At 43.4% G+C, this 21,109-nt stretch overlaps 1 protein-coding gene and 1 long non-coding RNA gene across 7 annotated transcripts in view; one reads left to right on the forward strand and one right to left on the reverse strand.

Annotated features, from left to right (window-relative positions):
• Positions 1-5,158, reverse strand: part of LOC125465967 (uncharacterized) — an 82,462-nt gene extending 77,304 nt beyond the window's left edge. For 2 of the 5 annotated variants that reach the window (XM_059638516.1, XM_059638515.1), the window contains exon 1: positions 4,972-5,158. Coding sequence is in view for 3 of the 5 variants with exons in the window: in XM_059638513.1 (XP_059494496.1) it covers positions 4,749-4,757 (9 nt within the window). In the remaining 2 variants the exon portion in view is untranslated. Of the gene's footprint in view, positions 1-28; positions 117-4,748; positions 4,789-4,971 lie in introns of those variants that run through there. The other 3 variants (XM_059638513.1, XM_048560014.2, XM_059638514.1) reach the window with 3 other exon arrangements.
• A 73-nt stretch (positions 5,159-5,231) lies between these two features.
• LOC132206100 (uncharacterized) overlaps positions 5,232-21,109 on the forward strand; it is a 72,765-nt gene continuing 56,887 nt past the window's right edge. Inside the window, exons 1-2 of one of the 2 annotated variants that reach the window (XR_009442823.1) lie at positions 5,232-5,988; positions 10,039-10,097. This is a non-coding gene — a long non-coding RNA (uncharacterized LOC132206100). The remainder of the gene's footprint in view (positions 5,989-10,038; positions 10,098-21,109) is intronic. The other variant, XR_009442822.1, reaches the window with a different exon arrangement.

Consider the following 21,109-nt stretch of genomic DNA (forward strand, 5'->3'; position numbering starts at 1 on the left):
ACAAACGCTCCAGTGGTTGGAGTCATACCTGACACATACAAGGATGGTTGTGAAAGGTCAATCATCTCAGCTCCAGGACATCTCTGTGGGAGTTCCTCAGGGTAGTGGCATAGGCCCAATCATCTTCAGCTGCTTCATCACTGACCTTCCGTCCACCATAACATCAGAAGTGGGGATGTTCGCCAATGATTGCACAATGTTCAGCACCATTTATGACTCCTCAGAAAGTGACGCAGTTCATGTTCACGTGCAACATGATCCAGACAATATCCAGGCTTGGACTGACAAGTGGCAAGTGACATTCACGCCACACAAATAGCAGGCTATAACCATCACCAGTAAGAGACAATCCAGCCATCGCCCCTTGACATTCAATGGTGTTACCATCACTGAATCCCCCCACTATCAATATCCTGGGAGTTACCACTGACCAGAAACTCAACTGGACTCACCACATTAACTGAGTGGCTACAAGAGCAGACCAGAAGCTGGGAAAACTGCGGCAAGTAACTCACGTCCTGACTCCTCAAAGCTTCCCCACCATCTACAAGGCACAAGTCAGGAGCGTGATGGAATATTCCCCACTTGCCTGGATGATTGCAGCCCCAACAACACTGAAGAAGTTTGACACCATCCAGGGCAAAGCTGCCTGCTTGATTGACACTACATCCATAAGCATCCACTCCCTCCACTTTCATACTCAGTAGCAGTAGTGTGTTCTATCTACAAGATGCATCGCAGAAATTCACCAAATATCCTCAGACAGCACCTTCCAAACTCACGACCGCTTCCATCCAGAAGGACAAAGGCAGCAGTTATATGGAAACAACATAACCTGTAGGTTCCCCAACAAGCCACTCACTATCCTGACTTGGAAATATATGCCATTCCTTCACTGTCGCTGGGTCAAAATCCTGGAATTCCCTCTCTAATAGCATTATGGGTTAACCCACAGTAGGAGGACTGCAGCAGTTCAAGAAGGCAGCCCAGCACCACCTTCTCAAGGGGAACCAGGGATGGGCAAGAAATGCTGGCCAGCCAGCGACACCCACATCCCACAAATGAATAGAAAAAACAGTCTGTGCTCAACTTTGCTTCTCTACATTTGGTCCCATTTCCAAACTTCATGCTCTTCAAGTTTCTTGAACATGACTTGTTATTCACCTCCCCCATAACTCTCTATGGGTTTTCACCCAACCCTAAAACAAGTGCTATTGGTATCTCCTGTGAAACGTTATCAATCTCATTTGCAGTGCTCCGTCTCTACTTACTAATCATTCTGTGGACATTCTGTCAGATGGCTCCACTTTTATCTGACTCAGTAAACTAATAAAACAGCAATAATGTGAACTCCTGCCACCATAGCTATTCAAACATCCTCGACCATGCTTCTGTAAGCCCTCCCTAAATTTCGCAATTTTCAGTTACGTTGCCCATAAGCTAATCAGATGATTGGCTCCAATGTGTATGATATCCACTGCTACATTCTTTTCTCCAATCTACAACAGAAATTTCCTTGAAGTGAATATTAAAGACACAAGGCTATAGAGTTTGGGTCCGGCAAAAGATTCTATACTGTTACGTTTCATTTTCCTCCATAATTTGTTAGCTTTTACAAAATTGATTATTTTTAAAAGTGATTCATTCATGACCACTTCCTTCCAACGAGAAGGACAAGCATGATAGGAACAGCACCACCTCCAAGTTCCCCTCCAAGCCACTCACCATCCTGACTCGGAAATATATCGCCGTTTCTTCACTGTTGCTGGGTCAAAATCCTAGAATTCCCTCCCTAATAGCATTGTGGGTCAACCTACAGCTGGAGTACTGCAGTGGTGCAAGAAGGCAGCTCACCACCACCTTCTCAAGGGCAACTATAGAAGGGTAAGAAATGCTGGCCAGCCAGCAACGTCTGCAACCCACAAATAAATAGGGAAAAAAAAACTATTGATTGCAGTTTGCTTTGCTGCAGAGTCCTGCTGGGGCTGATGTGAACAATGATCGATTTGGAGAGATGCTTGCTTTATTTGGTTTAGAGGAGAGTCTCTAAGAACAATCAGAATGGACAAAAACCAGAGGAGAACAAGCTGCCAGCTGATTTCTCTCATTTCAGAAAGTAAAATCTTATTGTTCGGTTCTGGTTTAAAAACAACCTTTTTGGCTCTTTTGAAAGAGTAACTGAAGAATTATTTCATTTCTGAAGTAAACTATTTCTGTAAAACTTCAGAGTCAGCCATATATGAATAATAACTTGACCACACCCTACTGAACATTGGGGCTCTGTTTCATATTGGCAAGGTCTAACAAGCGGTGTGCAACACGGATCAGTGCTGGGACTTCCACTGTTCGCAATTAATATAATGACTTAGATGAAGGGAACAAAAGTATGGTTGCTAAATTTGCTGATGACACAAAGATAGGTAGGAAGGGTAGATGCAAAAAGGGCTAAGGAGGCAATAAAAATGTAAAGGTCGATTAAGCGAATGTGCAAAGATCTGGCAAGGGCAGTGCAATGTGGGAACATGTGAAATTATTCATTTTGACATGAAGAATTAAAAAAAAACAAGATTTAGAACAACATAAGAACTAGGAGCAGGAGTAGGCCGTTCGGCTCTTCAAGCCTGCTCCGCCATTCAATAAGATCAAGGCTGATCTTTTTGTGGACTCAGATCCACTTACCGCGTTCTCACCATATCCCCTAATTCCTTTATTGTTCAAAAAAAATCTACATTAGCTTTAAAAACATTTACTGAAGTAGCGTCAACTACTTCAGTGGGCAAGGAATTCCATAGATTAACAACCCACTGAGTGAAGAAATTCCTTCTCCATTCAGTCCTAAATCGGCTCCCTCTAATCTTGAGGCTACGCCCTCTTGTCCTAGCTTTACGTGCCAGTGGGAACATCCTCTCTACTTCTATCTTATCTATTCCCTTCACAATTTTATGTTTCTGTAAGATCCCCCTCAATCTTCTGAATTCGAATGAATATAATCCCAATCTACTCAGTCTCTCCTCATAAACCAACTCCCTCAACTCCGGAATCAACCTATGAACCTCCTCTGCACCCCCTCCAGTGCCAGGACATCCTTCCTCAATTGAGGAGACCAAAACTGTACACAGTACTCCAGGTGTGGCCTCACTAGCACCTTGTACAGCTGCAACATAACCTCTCTGCTTTTAAACTCAATCCCTTTAGCAATGAAGGAAAAAATTCCATTTGCCTTCCTAATTACTTGTTGTACCTCCAAAGCAACCTTCTGTGATTCATGGACAAGGACATCCAGGTCCCTCTGCTTTAAACGGTGAGAAATTGCAGGCTTATGACATATGAAGAATCTGTCTTTGTTTACATCAATTGTAAATGACAAGTAATTAGGAAAGATATTTATTCTGAGGGGAACTGAACACTAAAGTAGAGGTTATGCTTTAGATGTACCGGGCAGTAGCAAGCAGCACTTCCTCTAATTTTCTTGCTGACCCAAGAACAGCAGCAACTTCTGGAAAGGATGTCAATGCCACAACTGATGTGTGTGGAATATCAGAAAGGCAGTTTAGAGAGAACACTGCTGTTGTAACCAGTGGGGATGGACACCCGTCCTTGCAGAAGCCCAGTGCACACTACTGTCCTTCTTGAGGAAGCTCAGTACGGACTGCCAGCCTCAAGGTGAAGCCCAACATAGATTCATGCTTTATAAAGAATATAATGCTGACCTTTTAACTTTATTTTTTCATTTCTCTAATTTAGACCTAAAAGATTTTGTTTCTAAGTATCTCTCTACCTAAGAGGATGCTGGAAGTGGCGACTTTTAATACTTTTCACCGTATTCACGTATTCTTGTACTTCAGTACGTGATAATAAACCTAATTCGAATTCAATTTCCTCCTTTGTGATGAGAAATACTATTCAGTTTAACAACTTAAATTAAATTGAATCATTTATTGTCATGTACATTCAATGTAAAAGTGGTGAAAAGTGTGTACTTTCACCACACATACATGGCACCTGTACCAACACTAATGACAGACACAAAGTATTGATTTTTTTTTCCATTGCTTTTAGGTAGACTAGGTTTATAACCAAAAAAAACCTTGTACAGATTAACCACTGTCTCAGGTATTTTTGCCTGCAACAGTACCCCAAAGGAAAACAGCTGAATAACGTGTTGAAATATAGACCAATCAGGATCATGCAACCTAACAGAATAACCTACTTTGGGGTCCGCATTTCCTTCAGACTTTCATGCAGGAGTCTAAAACAAGTTTTGAATTTCCACATGCTTTAATGTCTTTGTCCCATTGTAAACATTGACATTGCTTCTGCTGAAATCAGTGTCAAGTTTATAGTTCAAACAGACATTCTTTACAGTTAATCAACATTTAAGCTTATTTTCCACCCCCATGTTTTTAGCTCAACGGAAGAGGCAAACTACTTGAGGACTAGAAAATTAGACGGCATTGATATAAGGTGAGGAGGGGAAATATTTAAAAGAGACAATTTTTTCACACAGAGGATGTTGTGTGTACGGAGTGACTACCAGATATTCTTTATGAATCTATGATGCCATCAAGGGTAATTATAAAGGAGCAGGACTGTTGGTTCACCACGAGTCTGTTTGTCAAAGTTCTCAGTCCAAAGTAACAGCAAAGTCAACCACTGTGATCTACTGGGCCCACAGCCTAACCCACACAAATCCACAAACCTCTTACCACACCACCCCCCCAATCAAACCCAACTCCCCGAATCAACACCTTTAACATCAACGGGGTTCGCGTACTCCAGACCACGCCTTGGGGAATGCGCACACATCAAGTCCGGCGCGCTCCATCAGACCCACCCCCTCAGTGTGCGTGCGTGCGCGCGCGCTCACGTATCCAGTCGAGCCATTGGCTCCGCTCCTGTACTTGCCCCTCCCCCAACTCAGGCCCTTCTTCCTGGTGCGCTTGCTCCCCCTTTCCCCTACCCGCACTCCACCTGTTCTCGTCGCCGTGTCACATCGCTATTGTCGTTGTCTGGGTGGGGGTTTCCCCTTCTCCGCTCCCCCCGTTGAACTCCACCGGGCTGCTGTGAATGATGTGGTGCAGCGGGGCCTGGCTGTCAGCCGCCTGGCTTACCACAACACAACGCGGGCGTGAGAAAACCAACAAAATGCCACCCGTGCGCTATCACCACTGCACATGCGCGCGGGTGGTGGAAACCCCACAACGCTCATGCGCCAGTTGCAGCGGCGCCCAGGGCCTCCCACTGGGGGAGGGGGCGCTCTGTAAGGATCGCCCGGGCCTTCGTGTCCTCCTTGCTGTCGCAGTTCCTGCAACGTTAACAGAACGTTTAGAAGAAATAAACACCTTCAGAAAGCCTTGAGGTTGTGAAAAGCACTATGCAAGTGCAAAATTTTCCTTAAACGTGCTTGGTGTCAACAGCGAGGTTTAGGCCCGAATGGTTACCTTCGCTCGTTTGTATCAATAGATCTATTCTCTCTGTGAATGCTTGTCCCAGACATTTCACATTGTGAATGTGACACAATGTAGATGAAGTCACACAGATAGAAGCTTTTCCTACTATTAACACCAATATGACTGAAGAAAATTAGTGAACAAATGCTCAAGACCAAAGTTGAGACGAAGCTTACACATATCCTACCAGCCATAATCCTGAAGGATACGTAACTGGATCAATGGAAGTCGATGAAACAACACATTAGAGCAAAGCTGACTGCATATGATGGGTCACACCAAGTAATTCTGCATGGAAACCACAAATATTTTACCTGGTGAACACGAATGATCAGCAATAGCAGGGCTACCAATGTGTATGGAACTCGTGCTGGTGAGACCCTATCTGGAGTATTGTGAGCAGTTTTGGTCTCCTTATTTAAGAAAAGTGATACTCATTGGAAGCAGTTCAGAGAAGGATCACTAGGATAATCCCCAGTATGGAAGTGAAACTTACTTCACATTTTCCAATATCTGCTTTTTAATTAAGGCATATCAGGTATAGTTACTAACTCTGGCTGAATATTTGTGAAGGATTCATTGAGCTGCCCCATCCACACATCGTGCCATTGGACTGCCCAACACAGCCTTCCTACACCAATTGGAAAACATTTCAAACGTAACTGATGACCATACGATAAAAATCCTTTTCCAATCCTGAATATTTTTCAATAATAAACAGCAGTGCTGAAAGAAAATAGAAAAACATAACTTTTTTTCTCTGGTATTTGTCCCAGGCTTTTGTTCAATTCATTCATGGCATGCAAGTTCATTGGCAAGGTCAATTGTTATTGGCCAAACCTAGGCCTTGAACTGCTAAAGTTCATGCAGCGTAGGGATTCAGTGCCTAAAGTTCCATAATTTGTAACCTTGACAATGAAGGAGCAATTGTCTAGTACGAAGTAAGAATGGTGTGTGATTTGGAGGGGATCTTGCAGGTTCCCATGCTTCTGCTGGCCTTTACCTTCTTAAGTGATAGAGACCATAATATGGAAGGGTATTGCCATCAAGTCACACAGTATAGCAACAGACCATTTGATCCAACCAGTCCACACTGAACATAATCCTAAACTGAACTATTCCCATCTGCCTGCCTGCAAACATTCCATCCACCCAGTTGCTGGCTTGCTGTCAAGATGGAGGCATGGAAAGGTATCACACATTGGTTTTCCCACTGCTTCCATCCTCACTGTTTCCATTTCCTCTTCTTCGAGTTGGACAGATGGTAATGAATAATTTGGGAAACAAAGGATGTGCAATCCACAGCAGTGACCAGTGACCACTACAGAATTGCATCACCTTATTTATTTCAGTTAATTTCAATGGAATATCTTTGTACCATTTATTCTATCTTAATTTCCATATTTTTAAAACAAAGTTACTGTTTTCCCCAACAGTTAATAATTGTGGTATTGTAGGATATTTTGTGTATTCTTTAGTGTACTGTAATCCTCATCAAAAATCAATTTCCTGTAGAGATTGTGGTTTTCAATCCTTTTCTCATAGATACGGGGTTGCACTCTTCTTCCTTCACAACCCTACCATAATGCTTAATATTCTGTGTTTGATTAGTACAGTATATAGTCTGCTTATAACCTTAATACTTTTACTGTATATTGATATGGTTCCTTACTGAACAGTTAGGTACAAAAATTGCCAGCTCTTTGAAAGAGCTCCCAATTTACTCAAATTCACTCATTCTTTTCCAACACACACACCAGCAGTGTCACACACCTATGCCCACACAAACACATCCACAGTTACTTGCATGTACCCATGTAGTCATATATCCACATTCACACCCGCCTAACTACACACACACACATACAAACACACATTCTCACTCACAAACTTTCGTACTCTCACATGACTACATTCACTCACTCCCACGTTCACATACCCAAAATCACTCAATTCAACAATCACTCACCCACATTCACGTACACATACATACCCAGTCTCTCTCACACTCACATTCACACACACATTCTCACACTCACATTCACATACAACCACCAACACTCACTCACACATGGCTACACTCTCTCTCATACACACCACAGAACCTCTCACTCGCTCACACATGTCTGCAATTTCACACGCACTCATCCACAGACTCACAGACATACACTAGCTAATCCTCCATGATGTTATGGTTGGTCATAAAGTGCATTGTTTGAAAGTAAGAAAATTATATCGTAGTATGTTGTTGTGTTGCTAAGTCACTGTGCTCTGTTTAGCCAGGCTGTTTGTGGCCACAACTTTAAACTGCTGTAAATGGGCACTTATCCAGTTCAGTTGCCGTTGTGAAGGAAACATGCATCAAAAATCTTGCTATATATACACTGCATGGAGAAAATTTCCATCCACATTTAACAGTGACCTTACTGTCCTCCATTTCAAAGAGCTTGATAGCAGTTGAATTACACTATTGCACATAGGTCCTGGGACAAATGACATGATGTACTATAACTAAATCCTTTTTCAATGTACTCCAAATGATAAGAGTTAGTTGCAATAGTGCAAAGTAATGCTAATGCTTTTAAGGTCATATTATAGTCACAACTGCCGAAAAGACAGCCATATGGCCCATCCAGCCTACGTTAATGTTCTGTAATCAAGACAGTCCCACTAAAGTCAATAAATTACTGTACTATTACGTAACTTGACTCAAACTAAAGTCTGTGATTAGGGTAGTTACAGGTAATATAATTATCCAGAAAGAAGCATTATAAATATTTGGCTGTCACAGTACCTGCCTACCAGTCAAGGTAATATTTCAAACCGACCCTGGTATATAATGAGCTGTTGCAACAACCACACAATACAGCTTCCTTTGTCAACCACAGTGGAACTGTAACCTTTGTTGCAGCACGGACATATCCTATGTAGGTGTCTTGATCACTCTGTGCCCAGATGTAGCTGTGGAGGAAGGGTCTTAGTAAAGAGCTTTGGGTTCAAGCACTTGCTTCGTCTTGAACATTACACCTCTGAGATACTCAATTCATCTCCACATGGTCCAAAGAATCTGAGAATGTCTGGCATATGTATCAGCACATCTTTCATGATAACTTTCATAGTTGCTTCATTCATGGATCATTTACTTTGTGTTCCTGAAGTAGATGCATTTGAACTGAGGGATTTTCCTTGGCTTCCTGAGGAAGAAGAGGTGTTGTTGTGTCTTCCTGACCATTGTTTCAATGTGAGTGCTCCAAGACAGATCGTTGGTGATCGTCACTCCTAGGAACTTTACATTCTTGACCATTTCCACCTCGGCTCAATTGATGTAGATAGGGGTGTGTCCTCCTCCGTACTTCCTGAAGTCAATGACCCGCTGTTTAGTTTTGCTGACATTGAGGGAAAGAGTGTTAACTTTACACCATGCTCTATCTCTTTCCTGTATTCTGTCTCATCATTGGTCAATATCCGACCTACAATGGTGGTGTTGTGAATGAACTTGTTGAAGTTGGGATGAAATTTGGCTACATAGTCAGGAGTATATAGGGTATAAAGTAAGGGGCTGTGTACACAGCCTTGCAGGGTGCCAGTGTTGAGGATTGTCATGGAGGAGGTGCTGTTGCTTATTGCTTATCCTCATTGATTACTGTCTGTCGATCTGGGAGTCAACGCCCAGTTGCAGAGAGAGGTCCAGAGGCCTAGATCTCGGAGTTTGGAAATTGGTTGGGATTATAATGTTGAAAGTGAAACTGTGGTCAATAAGTAGAAGTCTGATGTAGGTATCAGATGTTCCAGTGATGAGTGTAGGGCTAGAGAGATGGCTGTGGACCTGTTGTGCCAGTAGGCAAATTACAAGAGATCAAGGCAGACTGGGAGGCCAGAACTTATAATGAGCCATGACTAACCTCACGAAGCATTTCATAACTATGAAGGTCAGAGCCACTGGGTGATAGTGGCTAAGGCATGTGGCACGTGTTTTCTTTGGTATCGGGATGATGGTGGTCTTCTTGAAGTACATGGGGACTTCAGATTGTAAGCAAGGAGAGGTTAAACATGTTAGCGAATACTCCTGCCAGCTGGTCCACAAGGATTTGAGTGGAATAATAGGATTATAGTTACGATAGATCTTTTAACCCTGTGCAATTTCTTTACCATCTTGCATGATGTCCTGGCCCTCTCTGAGATGCACCAACTTGCAGGATTACCTTATTCCTTGGGCTGTAATATTGCTGTCTGTAATTTTTACTGGCAATACTTGTTAGAGTGGTTTAGCAGTAGTTGATGGTCCTCCCACCATTCAATGGGATATCCTTATGGTTGGCTGGCTCGCTGAGCTAGTTCTTGGTTGTTCCACAGACGTTTCATTACCCTGCTGGGTAACATCATCAGTGCAGCCTCCGATGAAGCGCTGTTGTGTTTTTCCACCTGGTTTTTAAACTTTGGAGTCCATTAAGCTGGATTACCTCACTTCTGGTTTTCCTTCGCAATGGAGTGTATATTGGTTCAAGTTCTATGTGTTTGTTGATAGCTTTCTTCGTGGAGTACCAGGCTCCTAGGAACTCACGTGCCATCTCTGCTTTGCTTGTCCTAGGTTCTTGGTGTTGTCCCAATCGAATTGGTGGTTCTCCTTGTCCATGTGGATAGAGATGAGTGAGTATTGGTTGTGTCTTTTTGTGGCCATTTGGTGTTCATGTACTCTTGTTGTTAATTTCCTTCTTGTTTGTACAATGTAGTGTTTGTCACAGTCTCTGCAGAGAGTCTCGTATATGACATTGGTCCTGTCCATAGTGGGTAGTGGGTCTTTGGTTCGGGTGACCAGTTGTTGTAGGATTGATGTGGGTTTGTGTCCAACCCTGATGCCCAGTGCTTGTCTTGTGGTTAGTTCCGATGTGTTTCTGATGTAAGGTAGCTTGATTAGTGTGTTGGGGCCTGTAGTAGCTTCCTGGCATTGTTCATGTAATGTGCATCTTCTGAACCAGTTTTTCGGATACCCATTGTCCTTGAAAACCTGGAAGAGGTATTCTTCTTCTTCTCGGCGTGGTTCTGTGCTGCTGCAGTGTGTTGCCTGTTTAAATAGTGTTCATGCACAGCTTTGTTTGTGTCTGTTAGGATGGTTACTGTTGAAGTTCAGAACTCAGTCAGTGTGTGTGGCTTTCCTGTGTACCTTTGTTAGGAATTCCCCATTTGTCTTGCACTCTACCATGACGTCCAGGAATGGGAGCTGTATGTTCTTCTCCTCCTCCCTGGTGAATTTGATTCCGGTGAGGTTGTTGTTTGTTAGCTTGTGTGTGTCGTCCAGTTTGGTCCGTTTAATGATGACAAAGGTGTCGTTCACGTAGCGTATCCATAGTTTTGGTTGGATTAGCAAAAGGGCCGTACTTTCCAGTCTTTGCGTCACCGCCTCGACTATAAGTCCGGAGATGAGTAATCCCATGGGTGTCCCATTGATCCGTTCGTATGTTTGGCCGTTCAGAGTGAAGTGGGTGGTGAGGCATAGGTCCAGTAGCTTCAGCATGTTGCCTGTGTGGATGGTTTCATTGGGATCTTGTTCTTGTTCTAGTAGTGCTGTCATTGTTTCCCTTGCTAGTGGCACGTCTATTGATGTGAATAGGGCAAAGTGACCATGGTATCGTTTGACGTCACTGCCCTATTCACATCAATAGACATACCACTAGCATGGATACTGAATGGACTGCTTCCACACTGTAGTGATTCTATCCTCTCAAGCCCCTTAAGAATCTGATATATTTTAATGAGATCACCTCTCATTCTTCTAAGCTCCAGTGAGCACAGTCTCAACCTGTTAAGTGGTTCTCAAAAGACAGTACCTCCATACTGGGGATTATCCTAGTGATCCTTCTCTGAACTGCTTCCAATGAGTATCACTTTTCTTAAATGAGGAGACCAAAACTGCTCACAATACTTCAGATAGGGTCTCACCAGCATGAGTTCCATACACATTGGTAGCCCTGCTATTGCTGATCAGTCGTGTTCACCAGGTAAAATATTTGTGGTTTCCATGCAGAATTACTTGGTGTGACCCATCATATGCAGTCAGTTTTGCTCCAATGTGTTGTTTCATCGACTTCCATTAATCCAGTTACGTATCCTTCAGGATTATGGCTGGTAGGATATCTGTGTAAGCTTCGTCTCAACTTTGGTCTTGAGCATTTGTTCACTAATTTTCTTCAGTCATGTTGGTGTCAATAATAGGAAAAGCTTCTATCTGTGTGACTTCATCTACATTGTGTCACATTCACAATGTGAAATGTCTGCTCACCTTCTGATTGAAGTTTCTTTCACTCTTGCATGTCTCAATCAAGTTCCCCTCTCAACCTTCTCTGCTCTGTTGAAATCAGATCCAGCCTACCTGACCTGTCTTATACTGAATCACTTCACTGCAGCCCAGGCAAAATCCTGGTGAATCTCCTTTGCACCTTTTCTAGTGCAAGCACATCTTTCTTCAGTGTGGTAATCAGAACTGCTTACAGTATTCCAGCTGAGGCCTAACTTCCTTGCTATTGTATGCATTGTCTTGACTAACAAAGGCAAGTATCTCATATGCCTTCTTAACCACCTGAAAGAAGAAATGCGAGCATGTCTCATCCTACTCCACAGAGTGGAACCTAGACCAGACTATTATCTTGGAGGTCTCTGTGCCAAAGAGCGATGCTTGCTGGCTCTTCACCTCCTGGAGATCTTCCGTGACATTGAACCGCATCGTCTGCAGCAGGAGCAGGTTCTGCATACTTTTCTGGAGTTTTGACAGTTTTCCCACCTCCCTCTCACCTTCTGAACACCTTTGAGGATAAAGAACCTCTCGATGTTCCCTTTGACTGTTTCTCACCAGTTCACTGGAGACTCACAGAGTGGTTTCACAGTTCTCCAACCTGCCTAATCCCTTTTGAACTCCCTCAATGTTTTATGTGGTCAACAGTTCCATGTTCAGCTTCACTCATTCCCTTGCCAGCCCACTGGTCATCCTATAGGTGACAGTCAGCCAGCAGGAGGTAGCGGTCAGAGAAGAAACCAGCTTGATGTCAATGGATCTGATTGATAATGCTCAGGACACAAATGGTAAATCTGTCCTTGAGTGGAGAGACCCGTCTGGCCACAACTAGGTGTATCTACACTGTGCTCCATCTGCAGGGGTGCTGAAGATATTGAGCAGCTTGGCATCTTTAACCATTTCCATCAGGAATCTGGACATGGCATCCAGTTTACTGTCACCACCAACCACCCCCCCCCCCCCCCCCCCCCGCCCAACCCCATCCCTGGATTGTCCGTCAGCATCAATAATACAGTTGAAATCTCTGGCCAGAATGACCAGCCTGGACAAAGCCAGCAGCAGAGGAAGTAGCTGCAGGATGGCCAACACTGTCTCTTTACAGCTGGTGCGTACATGTTAATTAATCTAAGGGGAGCATTTCTCTATATAATGTCTGCTGGAAGGAGGCGCCCACCAAAGGAGAGTTCTGTGTTCACCAGCCTGAAGGAAGAAGGTGGCTTGGTTAGGTCATCTCAGTCTGACATCCTCAGGATCAGCAAATCCTTTTATTCAGGTCTGTATGACACAAAGCCCACTAACAGCATGGCCTCCCAGTCGTTTCTGTCCTCTAGCATGGAGGTTTTAAGTCAAAGAGGATGGACCAGCTGCTATCTCTGGACAAGATGATCAAGACCCTCAAGTCCTTTGAAAAGAATAAAGCTCCCCAAAGTGATGGCTTATTGGCTGAGTTGTATTCTGCTCTTTGGGACTTGATTGGCTAAGACCTGCTGGAGATGTACAACAGTATGCTTCTGGAAGGTTTCATGTGTGAATCCATGAGGAAAAGCATCATCACCCTCACCTAAAAGCAGAAGGGGGAGACAAAGGAGATTAGAAATTGGAGACCAATCTCACTGTTGAATGTGGATTGCAAAATTCTGTCTAAGGTCATTGCCAACCAGGTCAGGTCTGCTCTGGGATTGGTAATTCACCCTGACCAAACCTGTGCTGTAGCGGGCAGGACGATCTCTGAAAATGCCCATGCTCATCAGGGATACAATCGCCTATGTGCAGGACAGGGGGTGGACACCTGCCTCATCAGTCTGGACCAGGAAAAGGTCTTCGACAGGATATTGTATACATACAGGGGGAAATGTTCTATCCAAATAGGCTTTGGGGAGGAAATCTGCAATTGGACCCAACTGCACTATACCAACATTGTTAATGCAGTCTCAACCAATGGATGAGAATCAGAAAGCTTGCCAATCAGACCTGGAGTCAGACAGGGCTTCCCACTCTCTACTGCCTTGTCTGTGTGCTGCACAGAGCCCTTTCCAGGGTCCATTAGGAAGGATGCAAACCTGAGAGGGTGACTATTCAAGGTAGCAGAGGCCTGCAGGTCAAAGCCTCCCTGTATATGGATGACAGTCACCATTTTCTGCTGGGATCTGCTGTCAGTGAGCAGAATCATGAGTATCTGTGACCAATTTCAACTGCCTTGGGTGCAAGGCCAGTAGGGGCAAGAGTGAGGCCATGCTATTTGGGCACTGAGCAGACTAATCCTTTATCCCTTCACCATCAGGGCAGACTACCTGAAGGTGCTGGATATTTGTCTCAGGGGGCTGGGACATGTGCCAAAACCTGAGAGGAGTGGGTCATCAAAACAAAGCAGAAACCAGGCAGATGGGAGCACTGGTCCCTTTCTGTTGTGGGAAAAAAAAAGCCTGGTCATCAGGTTTGAGGTTCTCTCAGTGTTATTGTACGCAGCACAGGACTGGCCTATTCCCTGAACCTGTGCCGCTGCAGTCACTCAGGCCATCTTTCACTTCATTTGGAGGTCAAAGATGGACTGAGTTTGTCAGGACATTACATATAAAGAACTGGACAAAGGAGGAAGAAAACATACCCAATGCTACCCTCGCCCTGATGGCCCCCTTTGTGCGTCACTGCATCAAGCTGTGCATAGATCCTCAGTACGCAAACACCAAGTGTCACTCCTTACTGAGGTTTTACCTGTTCCCAGTGTTGCCGCAGAATGCTTCAAGTCACTGGACTGTCCCATATCACCTGTCCTTCGCAGAGAAATTTCTGATGAAAATCACCTTTGATCTCAAGTCAATCAGGCAGTGCTCAGCATGTGCTCAAGACCCTTTGGGAAAAGCAGGGGTGGATCTTGCCGAGTGGTTCCCTGTGCAGACTGTCAAAGTCATTTGGCAGAATGCCTTATCAACAGAACATTCCAACAAGCACCAGAACATTGCTTGGCAGGGCGTTGGAAGGGTTGTGCCTGTGAGATCCTTCATTCATGCCAGGACCCTCTGTGCCACTGCACACTGCCCTCGAAACAGTTGTCACACACCTCTATCTGGAATGTGGCAATACAAGGGAAGTCTGGAGAGAGATGCAGTGGTTTTTGTTGATGTTTGTCCCAAGCAGCTCCATGATGCTCTGCTCCTCCTCTGCTCTGTGGTCCGTTCCCAAGGACGCACACCGAGGCAAATATAACTGTGCCTGGAAGAGCATCAGTGCGGTGAAAGACACACCTTGGTCTGACCAAAACTTGCTGGTCTTCCATTGAAAGAGTTGACCCCAAATGAATTTTGCTGACTGGGGCATTCCAAGCTCCAGGTCTACATACTTAGGGATGCACTAAAGCTTGAGGCAGCAAGTGGGGAAAGACCACTGTGTAAGGTCATTCTGCCAAAGCAAAACAGGCATTCGATTCCAGGTTCGATTCCAGCCTCGGGTAACTGTGTGTGTGGAGTTTGCACATTCTCCCCGTGTCTGCGTGGTTTCCTCCCACAGCCCAAAGATGTGCAGGCTAGGTGGATCAGCCATGCTAAATTGCCCGTAGTGTTCAGGGGTGTGTGGGTTATAGGGGGATGGAGTTGGGTGGGATGCTCCAAGGGGCAGTGTGGACTTGTTGGGCCAAAGGGCCTGTTTCCACACTGTAGGGAATCTAACCTAAATGATTTGGATGAGGAAGTGGAAGGGTGGGTTAGTAAGTTTGCAATGTCATGAAGGTTGGTGGAGTTGTGGACAGCATCGAGGGCTGTTGTAGGTTGCAACAGAACATTGACAGGATGGAGAACTGAGCAAAGAAATGGCAAATGGAATTCAACCCAGACAAGTGTGAAGTGATTCATTTTGGAAGGTCGAATTTGAATACAGAATAGGGTTAATAGCAGGATTCTCGACAGTGAAGAGGAACAGAGGGATCTTGGGGTCTACGTCCATAGATCCCTCAAAGTTGTGGCCCAAGTTAATAGGGTTGTAAAGAAGGTGTATGGTGTGTTGGCTTTCATTGACAGGGGAAGTGAGTTTAAGAGCTGTGAGGTTATGCTGCAGCTCTATAAAACTCTGGTTAGACCACTCTCTGAATATTTGTGTTCAGTTTTGGTCACCTCCTAACAAGAAAGATGTGGAAGCTTTGGAGATGGTGCAGAGGAGATTTACCAGGATGCTGCCTGGACTGGAGGGCTGGTCTTATGAGGAAAGGTTGTGGGAGTGAGGGCTTTTTTCATTGTAGTGAAGAACGATGAGAGGTGACTTGATAGAGGTTTACAAGATGAGGAGAGGCATAGATAGAGTGGATAGTCAGAGACTTTTTCCCAGGGTGGAGATGACTATTATGAGGGGGCATAATTCTAAGGTGATTGGTAAAAAGGTATAGGGGAGATGTCAGAGGTAGGCTCTTAACACAGAGAGTGGTGGGTGTGTTGGAATGTGCTGCCGGCAGCAGTAGTGGAGTCAGATACTTTACAGACTTTTAAGCGACTCTTGGATAGGCATGTGGATGTAGTAAAATATAGGGTATGCGGGGTAGATTGATCTTAGCAGGATAATAGGTCGGCACAACATTGTGGGCCGAAGGGCCTGTACTGTGCTGTATTGTTCTATGTTCTTTGTTCTAAAAGCTGGTATGGGTATCAAAGGTTTGGTTAAATGTCAAGGTTTTTATACCACCTGACATGCTTTACAGAACTGTTCTACATCTTTACAAAGTTCTGGCCATGTAAAATTTCCTGTTTATCAAAGTCTGCATTTTCCAATTTCCTATAAGAACTTGATGTGTTTCTCACAATATCTTATTATATCTAGACAGTACCACTGTGTGAAGAACAACTGTGCATTTTTCATTTGCAGAAGATATCTACACTTCCTCAACAAAACTCTTTTCAATATGATAACTCTGTGGAATCTCTTCATCCTAAGCTTTAGTGTGACGTGTCTATGCTGGCTGATGTAACTCTGGGTCTGCTCCTTGAGTTGCAATTAACAAAGACATGCCAAACACTTCTGTCTGAATTATGCTCATGGTTAAGTTACATCTGTTTGTGGTATCACTGTGAGCTTTGGTGGTGTACTTTGTTTCACCATTGCTCTGGTCACTTCATATGTTGAAAAATCACCCAGAACCTGTTCCTTAACACATTAGTATCAACTGGACTTTCTAGGATTATAGACAAAGCTATGACTTTCACTCCAGGCAAATCATTCCCCAGAAGTAAATCAACTTCATCCACACGTAAGTTCTTAAATACCCCAACTACCACTAGTCCAGACAACAAGTCACGCTCCAATTGGACCTTGTACAATGGAACTGGAATACACTCTCCACCAAACTCATTCGTCAACACTTTTCCTTCCGAGTTTCCTTTAGAGACTTGCTCTTACAAACTCTAACAAGTTCCACAGCTTTTCCTCTTGACTTCTAGCATTCCAAATAAATGTATCCCACCTTCTTATAGTGGAAACACCTCGGCTTCTGGTTTTCACCTCCACCCTCACCAATTCATTTTTCTGCGCTGTATGACTCAATGACACTTTCTATGAATCTAATCTAATGAGGCGCATTTCTGGCTATCCATTCCTTTACTTGGCTTCCATTCAATATCGCATCTTCTACTCACTCCAAATTTCTGGGGTGATGTAAAAACAGTTTTAGTTTTATGGATTAGCTCCAATAATCAGCCATTATTGCCCCCTGTCCAGCAACCTTTGGTCCTCAATGTGGCTTCCTACTGTGAAAAGTAATTTTCAAAACGCTCTAAGTCAATAATCTCTCTAACAGTTTCATGCACAATTTCAGCTTCAAATGCTCATATCCACCTGTCAAATTGTGAAGTATAATTTCCAGTACTTTACCTATGAACTACTTTATATAACCTATGTCCAGTCCACTTTCATCCACTTCATGTGTCTTATTTTCTCAATGACATGAAGAATGCCTTCACATTCTTTTCTTGAAATTTCAATCAGGCTGTGCAAAATTAAACATTAACAGGACCTCAAATTATGACTTAGATTCTCCTCAGCAGGGTTTACATCAGTATCTGGTGTCTCATTTCAACCACATCATAGTCAGTTTATGTTCATGTTCTCTTGAATATTATCTCTCTTGTAGCTCTAACTCTAGTTTTCACATTTCTATTCTTTTCAATTGCATTTCCTGCCTTCTGAGTACCATTCCCCTTTCTTTATCTTTTTCTTCATTCGCTCCTCAATCTTTATCATAGATTTAATCTCTAGTCGTAACTGATTATCACTAAATTCCAATGTTTCACTCCTAGAGTATTTAGACTCTCTTGTATTTCCTCTAAACCAAGTACCATGCTAGTACCTCAATTATTTCTGTCTTAGGTCTGCCAGGCAATCTTACCTCCAGTTTACCTGCCAAGTCAACCAACATGGTATTTGAATGTTCCTTTGTGACTACCACAGTCAGCTCTGCCACCTGCAGGAAATCCAGTGCCATATCTTAAATGCAGTGCAGGTGCTTTTCTTCATCTGTGTTATTTACACACCCAAATCCTCACTGTTTCAAATCTATCCCAGATGAGCCCCCAAACTTTGTTGCACCTCAATGGGATAGCTGAATATCAAATCCAACTGTTCCCCAAGTCATTGGAAGTTTTAGAAAGCACCTGAATTCCTCAATTTACCTGATTTTAGACTCAGGTTGGCAGAAATGCAGATCATATTTCTGTACATAATAAGAATGACTATTTATTGTAAGTGATTAAACTTTAGCTACAGATAAACAATTATGAATACTTGACATACTACTCTATTACTTAAAGCTCTAATCCTTTTATAAACTTCCCCTCACACATAGGCCCACACACACAGGATATAGAGCATGTGGCTGTGAGTGGAGGGGGAACTGAGAAAGCAACTCAGTGGTCCCCATTCAGAGAATCTGCTGATAAGGCTCTTGTGTTGATCAGAATGCTGCTTCTCACTCTTCCTGATACTTTCACTTATTTATAACAGGCACAAGGTGGGTTTTACACTTATACAATTATAATAAGTTTCTGACTTATTAATTAAAAGTCACTGCTTATACCAACTGCTTAAGGAAAGATAAACTGGCTTCCTTCAGGTTTAAAATATACCAGAGAATAAAGAGAGCTTCTGAGCTTGTGGAGATCTAAAGGCTGCTCCCTATTCTGTTCATAGCTCCAAACTGTTCAGCTACCTAAGAACCAACCACATAATTCTTGTCTTTTGTAATCAGTAACTGGTCACTTGTCCACAGACCAATCAGCTCCATTTGTATAAAATGCTTTGGCTCTGGCACATCAATTCAGTACTGCTGGAACCAGCTGCTATATAAACAATAGTTACAATTAGTGTCATCTTACTTGCTTTCAAAACATGCAGCAATCCTTGGTCCTTAAAGCAGTTATTTTCTCATTTCACTTCACAATTAAAATACAGAAAAAAAAGAAAAAGTCTTTTTCAGTTTGGTCTGCCTTTTGATTCTTCCTACCTCATATTTCCCTACATTAAATTCCATCTGTCATTTTTTGCCCACTCACACAACCTATCTATATTCTCGTCACAGCGTGACCTCTCACCAATTTTGTATCATCAGCAAATTTGGATACATTACACTCTAATTCCTCCTCTAAATCATTCATGTAGAGAGTAAATAATTGAGGCCCTAGGTCTAATCCTGAGGCATGCTGTGAGTAACATCTTTCCAATGTGAAAAACATCCATTAATCCCAACAGTGATAATGGGAACTGCAGATGCTGGAGAATCCAAGATAATAAAATGTGAGGCTGGATGAACACAGCAGGCCCATCAGAGATGAAGGGTCTAGGCCCGAAACGTCAGCTTTTGTGCTCCTGAGATGCTGCTGGGCCTGCTGTGTTCATCCAGCCTCACATTTTATTATCATTAATCCCAACAACTGTCTTCTGTGTGTTAAACAACCCTCAATTTATGCTAATACATTACCCCCAATACTGTGAGCTCATATCTTGTATAGTGAGATCATATCTTGTGCAATAACTTTATTGAATGCCTTCTGAAAATCCATCCACTGGTTTCCCTTTATTAACTGTTTGTTATATCCTTAAAGAACTCTTTGGCAATTTTGTCAAACGTGTTGGTCAAAGAAAGAGTAGGGCCGATCAGGGATAGCATAGGGAACTTGTGTGTGGAGCCTGAGGAGGTAGGGGAAGCCCTAAATGAGTTTTTTGCTTCTGTCTTTATGAAAGAAACGAACTTTGTAGTGAATGAAACCTTTGAAGAGCAGGTGTGTATGCTGGAATGGATAGAGATAGACGAAGCTGATGTGCTGAAAATTTTGTCAAACATTAAGATTGACAAGTCGCCAGGCCCGGATCAGATTTGTCCTCGGCTGCTTTGGGAAGCGAGAAATGCAATTGCTTCGACACTTGCGAAGATCTTTGCATCCTCGCTCTCCACTGGAGTCGTACCTGAGGACTGGAGAGAGGCAAATGTAATTCCTCTCTTCAAGAAAGGAAATAGGGAAATCCCCGGCAATTATAGACCGGTAAGTCTCACGTCTGTCGTCTGCAAGGTGTTAGAAAGGATTCTGAGGGATAAGATTTATGACCATCTGGAAGAGCATGGCTTGATCAAATACAGTCAACACGGCTTTGTGAGGGGTAGGTCATGCCTTACAAACCTTATCGAGTTTTTTGAGGATGTGACTAGAAAAGTTGATGAGGGTCGAGCTGTGGATGTGGTGTATATGGACTTCAGTAAGGCATTTGATAAGGTTCCCCATGGTAGGCTCATTCAGAAGGTCAGGAGGAATGGGATACAGGGGAACTTAGCTGCTTGGATACAGAATTGGCTGGCCAACAGAAGACAGCGAGTGGTAGTAGAAGGAAAATATTCTGCCTGGAAGTCAGTGGTGAGTGGAGTTCCACAGGGCTCTGTCCTTGGGCCTCTACTGTTTGTAATTTTTATTAATGACTTGGATGAGGGAATTGAAGGATGGGTCAGCAAGTTTGCAGACGACACAAAGGTCGGAGGTGTCGTTGACAGTGTAGAGGGCTGTTGTAGGCTGCGTGCAATTTCTCACCATTCCAATAGTGGTCTAACCAATGTCCTGTACAGCTGCAAAATAACCTTCCAACTCCTATATTCAATGCATTGACCAATAAAAGCAAGCAAACCAAATGCCTTCTTCACTATTCTGTCTGCCTGTGACTACTTTCAAGGAATTATGAGCCTGCACTCCAAGGTCTCTTTGATCAAGAACACAACCCAGGATCTTATCATTAAGTGTATAAGTCCTGTTTTGATTTGTCTTTCCAAAATGCAGCACCTCACATTTATCTAAATTAAACTCCATCTGCCACTCCTTGGCCTATTGATAAAGATCCCATTGTACTCTGAGATAACCTT

Source organism: Stegostoma tigrinum, chromosome 30 (genome assembly GCF_030684315.1).
Source record: "Stegostoma tigrinum isolate sSteTig4 chromosome 30, sSteTig4.hap1, whole genome shotgun sequence".
NCBI classification, from domain to species: domain Eukaryota; kingdom Metazoa; phylum Chordata; class Chondrichthyes; order Orectolobiformes; family Stegostomatidae; genus Stegostoma; species Stegostoma tigrinum.